Source organism: Myotis davidii, unplaced genomic scaffold, assembly GCF_000327345.1.
Source record: "Myotis davidii unplaced genomic scaffold, ASM32734v1 scaffold509, whole genome shotgun sequence".
Taxonomy (NCBI): domain Eukaryota; kingdom Metazoa; phylum Chordata; class Mammalia; order Chiroptera; family Vespertilionidae; genus Myotis; species Myotis davidii.
The window spans coordinates 732,099-741,503 of NW_006382996.1; the positions used below are offsets into that span (position 1 = coordinate 732,099).

The 9,405-nt window shown below is 41.3% G+C and overlaps 1 protein-coding gene across 1 annotated transcript in view; it reads right to left on the reverse strand.

Annotated features, from left to right (window-relative positions):
• Window positions 1-9,405, reverse strand: part of CS (citrate synthase) — a 33,167-nt gene continuing 23,762 nt past the window's right edge. Inside the window, exons 7-11 of the mRNA XM_006777868.2 lie at window positions 1,818-2,017; window positions 1,182-1,311; window positions 962-1,063; window positions 626-835; window positions 1-315 (exon numbers count right to left, since the gene is read on the reverse strand). Coding sequence (XP_006777931.1) covers window positions 145-315; window positions 626-835; window positions 962-1,063; window positions 1,182-1,311; window positions 1,818-2,017 — 813 coding nt within the window. The 3' untranslated portion in view covers window positions 1-144. The remainder of the gene's footprint in view (window positions 316-625; window positions 836-961; window positions 1,064-1,181; window positions 1,312-1,817; window positions 2,018-9,405) is intronic.

The following is a 9,405-nucleotide window of genomic DNA, read 5'->3' on the forward strand; positions in this document are numbered from 1 at the left end:
TCTTAATTTATATTTTAACCTCAAACTTATTACCAGTGCCTCAGATACAACTTAAGTCTTTACAAGCCCCCTGAAACAAAACAAAAGTATACTTTTTTTTGAAGCTCCCTCACTTCTGGTAGTTAGTTTCCCCCGTCTCCATTTTTACCCCGACTTAGAGTCCACAAACTTCATCAGACCATCCGTGCTCATGGACTTGGGCCTCTCTAGAGGGAAGCCCAGGGCTCGGCTCCAGATGAGCTGTGCCAGTACACCCAATGCTCGTGACACCCCGAACAGCACTGTGTAGTAATTCATCTCCGTCATGCCATAGTACTGTAAGGGAGAAGAGAAAAGTGTTTTGTTAAAGGCCCAGAGGTAGTGGCATTTACAAATCCAGGATTATAGAAACCTTAACCCAGTCAGCCTTAAACAGAAATGACACTGGAGAAAGTATAGCAATTGTGATTCTGAAAAGAGAGCATCCTTTCCTCCTGCCCACACCTCCCCAACCATAGGCAATGTGATCAAAAAGGTAAGGGAAGAGATCCGAGTCCCTGCTCTGACCAGGGAATTGATTTTGTGCGTGGCAGGGAACAGTAGTGTTTGGTAAAACTAAAGGGAAAGCAGGGAAGAGAGGACTCACCTGGAGCAGTACCCCGCTGTGAGCATCTACATTGGGCCAAGGGTTCTTGGCCTTGCCCTGCTCTAAGAGGACATTGGGCACAATCTTGTACAGCTGAGCAACCAGCTTAAACATGGGGTCATTAGGCAGGTGTTTCAGAGCAAACTCTCGCTGACACGTATATCGTGGGTCAGTCTTTCTCAGTACTGCATGGCCATAGCCTGGGACAACCTGTACAGAGTGAGGGGGAAAAAAGCCAGTTATATTCTCTGGTGGAGACTCTTCTTTTCTAAATTCTTCAGGACAGACTAATGGGCGGGGGGAACTCCTTCTCTAAGGACCACGTCTCAAGCTTACCCGCCCTGAGTTGAGTGTGTTCCAGATGTAGTCTCGTAACTTCTCATCTGACACATCTTTGCCAACTTCCTTCTGAAGATGTGTCAGCCAGACAAGCACTTCCTATAGATAAAAGGTTTGGGGAATAAGAGTGTCAATACATATGTCAAGGAGAACGCTCAGATCAGAAACAAAAGCATGGGATGAAGAAAAACACGGGACAGGAAAAGAATAGTTTTACCTGATTTGCCAATCCATGTAGGGGCCCTGCCAGCCCATTCATAGCTGCTGCAAAGGACAGGTAGGGGTCTGAAAGGGCACTGCCAACTAAGTGGCTGGTATGGGCACTTACATTGCCACCTTCATGGTCACTGAGGAGAAATAAGAAAGGAGAGTCAAGGCCAAGAAAAGGGAAAAAAGGGTCAGATATGGAAACACAGACCTTGTTCTTAATTGTCACATACTAGCCTAGTTATGGGTGTACACCAGCCTGTAGCCAGCCAGTTATACATAAGCTCTTGTAAAACATGTCCCAAGCTCATTACCCGCCTCTGTGTACTGGTTGATCATGCCTGTGTGCCAAGCTCCCTGGCTCTCCCTCCAGCTTTAATAGCAATGGCCAGAAGAGGGAGCTCCTGGAAAGCTAGAGAAAACCTAATGTGAGCAGCTAGTACCTTTCTCAGCTAGAAGCACTATCTTGTTCTTCCTTACTCCTCTTAACCTTCTTTACTAGATCCCTTTCTTGCCTTGTATCATCCCTTATACCATTTTCCCATCACCGTGCTGCCTATTGCCTATTCCCAGATGAGGAGACTTTTAAGGAGCTTTTCTTAAAATTTCCCACTAATCCAAGCTATGGTTGCTGGGTCTAGCTCACCTGTGAATGGTGAGGTACAAGCGCATGAGCTCAGTAAACTGAGCATCAGTATAGCCTAACATGTTGGTGAAATTGTGGGACCAGTCCAGCTTAGAGTCAATGGCCCCAATACTGCTGCCCTCCCGGTACAGATTCCGGTAGATCTTTGCAGCAACACAAGGTAGCTTTGCGATCAGATCCATACAATCTTCGTAAATCAACTGAAGGGGAGAAGAGGAAAATGGAGAAGGGAAAAAAAAATTATCAACAAAGAATCAGGCGGGAATGCTATTTGTCCTCCATATAGCCCAGGATCAGGCTATTTGGGTTGGTGGTTACATGCTGAGTGATTATATACCGAGTATAACAACAATAACCATTTAACTGAGTAACTATGACCCAGGCACTGCACTAGATTAGTCACTCATACTACTCTAAGCACATTAAAACAGCGGTTGCCAACTGGTGGTTCACGAAGTCTGAAAGGTTGGCGACTGCTACATTAAAACATTATTCCCAGTTTTTACAATTCTACCATGTATGTAATGACCTCCATTTTACAGATGAGGAAACTGAAGCTCAGAGCATTCAGTTAAATGCCAGTCATATTGTGAACCCATATATATTTAATCATGTTCTTTCCCTCTATGACTTTGCCCTCAATGAATGTGCTAAGAAACTAGATTTTATTTTTAAATATACTAGAGGCCCACTGCACAAAGAGATTCATGCAATAGGCCTTCCCTTCTCCTGGTGATGGCACCGGTTTTCCTCCGGCACCCGGGACCCGGGCCTTTGCTCAGGATGGAGCCTTCAGTCTTCCCTCCACCGCTTTGCCCCTACGTATGCAAATTAACAGCCATCTTTGTTGGGTTAATTTGCATACTCTCCTGATTGGCTGGTGAGCAGAGCAGACGGTTAAAAATAATAGTTTATTATTTTTAGAGAGAGATGAAGAGGGAAGAGAAGAGAAACATCAAAGGCACAACATGATTGGCTGCCTCCTGCGTGCCCCCTACTGGAATCTAGCCCTATGTATACTATGTTTTTTCCCTATATATACATACCTATGAACTTAATGTATAAATTAGTGACAGAAAGAGATAAACAGCTAATAAAACAATTATAATAACATACTGTAATAAAAGTTATGTGAATGTGGTCTGTCTCTCAAAATATTTTATTGTGCCATACTCACCTTCTCACTTAAACGAAGTACTTTATAGCTTCTGTTTAGAATATCCAAATTGCCAGCATCACTACTCTTTATGTTTTGGGACCATTATTAAGTAAAATGAAGGTTACTGCGATATCTTGAAAACTCAGCCAGCTAAGTGACTAACAATGAAGATACATACACTGGACAAAGGGAAGATTCACATCCCAATGGATGCAGCAGGATAATGCAACCTTTAAAACTTATGAATTGTTGATTTTCTGGAGTTTTGCACTTAGTATTTTGGGACCACGGTTAACTGAAATCATGGAAAGTGAAACCAGGGATAGGTGCTGTGTAGTATCATTGTTTTTTAAAGGCAGAGTTGAACTTTTTGTTGCAATTCAGCAATCTTCTGATAGAAAGTTGTTTCTCTTTGGGGGGGGGGGCGGTAAGGACCCTATATCTGAGCATATTGATAGGCTAGCTACACGATTTGTCTTGGTAGTGAGGGATATAGATTTCTTTAAAAAATTTTTTTTCTTGATTTTAGAGTGGAAGGGGGAGGGGGAGAGAGAGAGAGAAAGAGAGAGAGAAACATCAATGTGAGAGAGAAACATCGATCAGTTACCTCCCGAAAGTGCCTCAAACCCATACAACCCGGGTATGTGCCCTTGACTGGGAATCAAACTGGCAACCTCCTGGTGCACAGGATGACATCCAACCAACTGAGCCACACTGGCCAGGGCAAGGCTTCCAGTTTTTAAGCACTTACTATAGCGGGTACTGTGCTAGATATGTTATTTGCACTTATTTATTTTCTTACAATAATCCTGTAAGGTAACATAGCCCTCATGTTACAAATAAGGAAATTAGGGCTTGGCCAGGTTGAGTAACTTACGCAAGACTACCCATGTAGCTAATAAACATCATCTAGCTTAAACAATTAACTCCTGGCTACTTTTGTTTCACCTATACCAGTGGTTGGCAAACTCATTAGTCAACAGAGCCAAATATCAACAGTACAACGATTGAAATTTCTTTTGAGAGCCAAATTTTTTAAACTTAAACTATATAGGTAGGTACATTGTTATTAACTTAATTAGGGTACTCCTAAGGCTTAGGAAGAGCCACACTCAAGGGGCCAAAGAGCCGCATGTGGCTCGGGGGCCACAGTTTGCCGACCACGGACCTATACCATACTTACCCCTCTCACTTCTCAAATTATTTTGAGTTAAACACCAGACATCATATATGTATTTCAATATGTAAATATTTAAGCATGTATGTCTAAAAGATAACGATCCTTCATAAACTCAAATCACAAAACCATTATCCTACTGATTAAAATTTAATGATATCAGTATCATTAAATATCTTCTCAGTATTCAATTTAAGTTCCCTTTTATGCTCTCCTTCATTTTCACTTTTTAAACTTTTTATTGAATTTATTGAGGTGACACTGGTTAAGAAAATTATACAGGTTTCAGGCATACAATTCCACAACACATTATCTGTACACTGTATTGTGCGCTTACCATCCCAAGTCTCTCTCTCTCTCTTTTTAAAAAATTATTATTATTTAAAAATACATTTTATTGATTTTTTTACAGAGAAGGGTGAGGGATAGAGAGTTAGAAACATCAATGAGAGAGAAACATCGACCAGCTGCCTCCTGCATACTCCCTACTAGGTATGTGCCCGCAACCAAGGCACATGCCCCTGATCAGAATTGAACCCGGGACCCTCAGGTCCGCAGGCTGACGCTCTATCCACTGAGCCACACTGGTTAGGGCCAGTCTCTCTTTTTTAAAAAATATATTTTTATTGGTTTCAGAGAGGAAGGGATAGGGAGAGATAGATAGAGACATCAATGATGAGAGAGAATCATCGATCAGCTGCCTCCCGCACACCCTATTGGGGATCGAGCCTGCAACCCACACATTTGCCTTGCCCAGGAATCAAACCGTGACCTCCTGGTTCATAGATCAATGCTCAACAACTGAGCCACACCAGCTGGGCGCAAGTCTCTTTTTTTAAATTTGTAATTTATTTGTGGGAAATCAGGTCATTTCTTCTGTAGAATTTCCCCGAGTTTGCTGGCTATATACCTGTGATGTTCCTCTGTCAACTCTATCTATTTCCTACAAGCTGAAAGTTGGATTTAGAGGCTGGAGCAGATTCAGGTTCAATTTTTTTAAGCAAGACTATTTGATAGTTTTGTTGTGTTCATTTGTTAAGAGAAACGTAGCTGGTTGTCTCTCTTTTTGTGACGGTAAAAGCTTGCTTAATTTTTATGTCTCAAATTTATTTTCTCAAAGGGATTTTAAGTTCCTTTAGGGAAGAGACAGGGTTTTAGTTTAGTTTTGTTTTTTTAATATAAAAAATGTATTGACTGACCTGAGAGAGAGGAAGGGATAGAAACATCGATTTGTTTTTATTTATGCATTCATTGGTTGGTTCCTGTATATGCCCTTACCAGGGATATAACCCACAACTTTGGTTTATCGGACGATGCTCTAACCAGCAGCTTTTATCCAGTTTCATGTACATAGAAAGCATGGAGTAAATACTTGCTGATTGGTGTTACATAGTGCTATCCCATCAAGCTAACTGGTTAAAGGCTCCTATAAGAAGTCATGAAGGCCTGACAGGTGTGGCTCTATGGTTGAGTATTGACCCAGGAACCAAGAGGTCACTGGTTTGATTCCTGGTCAGGGCACATGCTGGGGCTGTGGGCTCGATCCCCAGTATGGGGAGTGTAGGAGGCAGCCTATCGATGATGTTTCTCTCTCAGAAATGTTTCTATCTCTCTAACCTTCTCTCTTCTTCTCCCTAGAAATCAATAAAAACATTTTAAAAAAAGTCATGTCCTAGCCGGTTTGGCTCAGTGGATAGAGTATCGGCCTGAGGACTTGAGGGTCCCAGGTTCGATTCTGGTCAAGAGCATGTACCTTGCCCTAACCGGTTTGGCTCAGTGGACACAGTGTCGGCTTGCGGACTGAAGGGTCTCAGGTTCGGTTCCAGTCAAGGGCATGTACCTTGGTTGCGGGCACATCCCCAGCGGGGGGTGTGCAGGAGGCAGTTGATTGATGTTTCTCTCTCATGATGTTTCTAACTGTATCCCTCTCCCTTCCTCTCTGTAAAAAATCAATAAAATATATTTTTAAAAAAGTCATGAAGTTTCAGTAGTTCTATTGGAACTAAGAGTAAAATGGATAATAACTAGCCTAACTGAGTTAATCCCTATGAAGTCATCTATACAAGGTGAATTTTGTCAATGTCACCAGAATTCAGTGAGAATACTGCCAAAATAAAAGCTATTTTAAAAAAAATATATTTTTTACTGATTTCAGAGAGGAAGGGGGAGAGAGACAGAAACATCAATGATGAGAAAGGATCAGGATTGGCTGCCTCCAGGATTGGCATGCCCCACACTGGGGATTGAGCCTGCAACTCAGGCATGTGCCCTGACCGATAATTGAACCTGGGACCTTTCTGTCCACAGGCTGAAACTCTTTCCACGGAGCCACACTGGCTGGGCAAAAGCTATTTTTTAAAAAAAATATATTTTATTGATTTTTCACAGAGAGGAAGGGAGAGAGATAGAGAGTTAGAAACATCGAAGAGAGAGAAACATCGATCAGCTGCCTCCTGCACATCTCCCACTGGAGATGTGCCCGCAACCCAGGTACATGCCCTTGACCGGAATCGAACCTGGGACCTTTCAGTCCGCAGGCCGACGCTCTATCCACTGAGCCAAACCGGTTTCGGCAGGCAAAAGCTATTTTAAGTAAGAAATACTTAGTTAACACTCTGTAAGCTCTCAGATTCCTTAGATGACAATCATACAATTAACTATACCTCTTTGCAGATTTACATCCCCCAAGGAAGTAGGTTACTTCTAAAGCCTGCATCAAGGATAGGCAGTTCTGAGGGACTAGATTCACTGGCAGAATGACAGGAACAGGATCTCAGGCTGGCAAACTGGTATCTGTGAAGTATATACTAACTTTCAAAATTATCTGGAATGTATGAATGGCCACATCATAAAGAAACTGCAAAAATGAGATTGTTTCACCTTCTACCAGTGAGGATGAAGTTTATAAAGCATCAGATCAGGTAGAACAGTGTGGGATCCTTACCCTTTTTGTAATGGTCAATGCTGTACAGTTAAAGAGAGGTTAAAAACAAAAATAAAACAGCAATAATAAAAAAAATCTGGCAGTGCCGAAGCCGGTTTGGCTCAGTGGATAGAGCGTCGGCCTGCGGACTGAAGGGTCCCAGGTTCGATTCCGGTCAAGGGCATGTGCCCGGGTTGCGGGCACATCCCCAGTGGGAGATGTGCAGGAGGCAGCTGATCGATGTTTCTCTCTCATCGATGTTTCTGACTCTCTATCTCTCTCCCTTTCTCTCTGTAAAAAATCAATAAAATATATTAAAAAAAAAAAAAATCTGGCAGAGAACTCTTGCTTATTCATTCTTTAATAAGCAAAGATTGGAGTGCTATTTTAGCTTGTACCAACTCATTATCTACAAAGCCTTGGAAAAAGAGACGTTAAAACACACCACCATCACAACTGTCTGGAATAAAGGTAACAAAATTGACCATAACTGTCATCGAGAGTCACCGTCTCTAATGCTAGTAAAATTCTGGCCAAATACTTAGCTATCAATCATTAAGAAGACACAGAAGAAAAAACGTTAGTATTAATAGTGAAGAGAGCCCAGAGTAGAGCAAACTCAAATTTGAATCTTCTCTCTACTTAATTTTTCTAACCCTCAGATTTCCCAGTTAGTAAAATAGGAAGAACAACATCTACCTCATAGGGTTGTGCTGAGGATTAAATCGGATGATGAACATAAAGCACTTAAGTATATTTGGCATGTTTTCAAGGGCTGTTAGGTGTTAAGATGATTTGATTATAAATGGCTTCAAAACCTACATATACTGTTATAGGCCTTACAAAAGGTGATATTATAAGCAAAACTTGATCTGCCAGCTACTTGCCAAATTTTACTCAACATTTACTTAAGGCTACTTCACAATTAAACAGCTGGGTTGTATCGTAGTAATTTCCTGGTCTTGAGTGAAGTTAAGCCAAACAGAAAGAGTCCTAACTCAACTCAAGAGGTTATACTATCTAAAGTCATATGAACTGTGATGGAAAAAATGTTGGGGGCAGATCATTCTTTTTTTAAAAGTATTTTTACTGATTTCAGAGAAGAAGGGAGAGGAAAAGATAGAAACATCACTGATGAGAGAGAATCATTGATTGGATGCCTCCTACACGCGCTCTAACTGGGGACCAAGCCCACAATCCAGGCATATGTTCTTGACCAGACTCGAACCCAGGACCCTCCAGTCCGCAGACTGACACTTTATTCACTGAACCAAATCAGCTAGGGCAGATTGTTCTCTTGAGATATATGTAAAAAAACAAGATGAACCAATGATCCCAATAAAGACTCAGATCACATATAAACTCAACATAAATTTTTAAACAAATAATCAGCTGAATGCTATAATGTAATTCTTCTTAAACAGTCCATGGTTAAATTAATCAAAACAGAAAACTGACCTGAAATAGGATGTCTGACCTTTACTAGTAAGAGTTACAAGATGTGCCTTTTTTCTTTGGAATCAATAAAAATATATTTTAAAAAAAGATACAAGATGTAGCAGCAAAAAGAGCATCAAGCACCACTAAACTAAAGCACCAAAACCCAGTGCTAATTTTTGTGTAGTGTGAACGTATTAGACACACATCCTAAGGGTGACAAATATATCACTTCTAGCTTGTACTCTCCAGAAGATCGGCAAACTTAGATGACAACTCACAAACAGATGATGGTAGAACAATCAATCAATGGCTACGCTAAAATGGAGGCAACAGCAAGCAGAGGAGCACATTTTAGTGATTCAACAATGGACAGTGTGAAGCAATGCAGCATGTTTGGATGCCTGGGGAGTGTCTTGTAGGAATCCATTAAAAAGTAAAAGCTGGCCCTAACTGGTTTGGCTCAGTGGATAGAGCGTCAGCCTGCGGACTGGAGGGTCCCAGGTTTGATTCACATCAAGGGCATGTACCCTTGGTTTCGGACACATCCCCAGTAGGAGGTGAACCTGGCACATGCCCTTGACCAGAATTCAACCTAGGACCATAGTCCGAAGGCCGATGCTCTATTCATTAAGCCAAACTGGCTAAGGAACTGCAGGTCTTGATTTAATCTTTTGTGTTATGGTAACCCACACAGATAACAATCACCTGAATAGCATTTAAAAAGAGAAAATGAGGAAGGAGACTTGACTTGGGGTGGTAAACAAACAATATAATATACAGATGATATAATTTAGAATTATATACCTGAAACCTATATAATTTTATTAACCAACATTACCCCAATAAATTTAATTTAAAAAAGGGGGGGGGATTGAAAGGAAAAAATTTC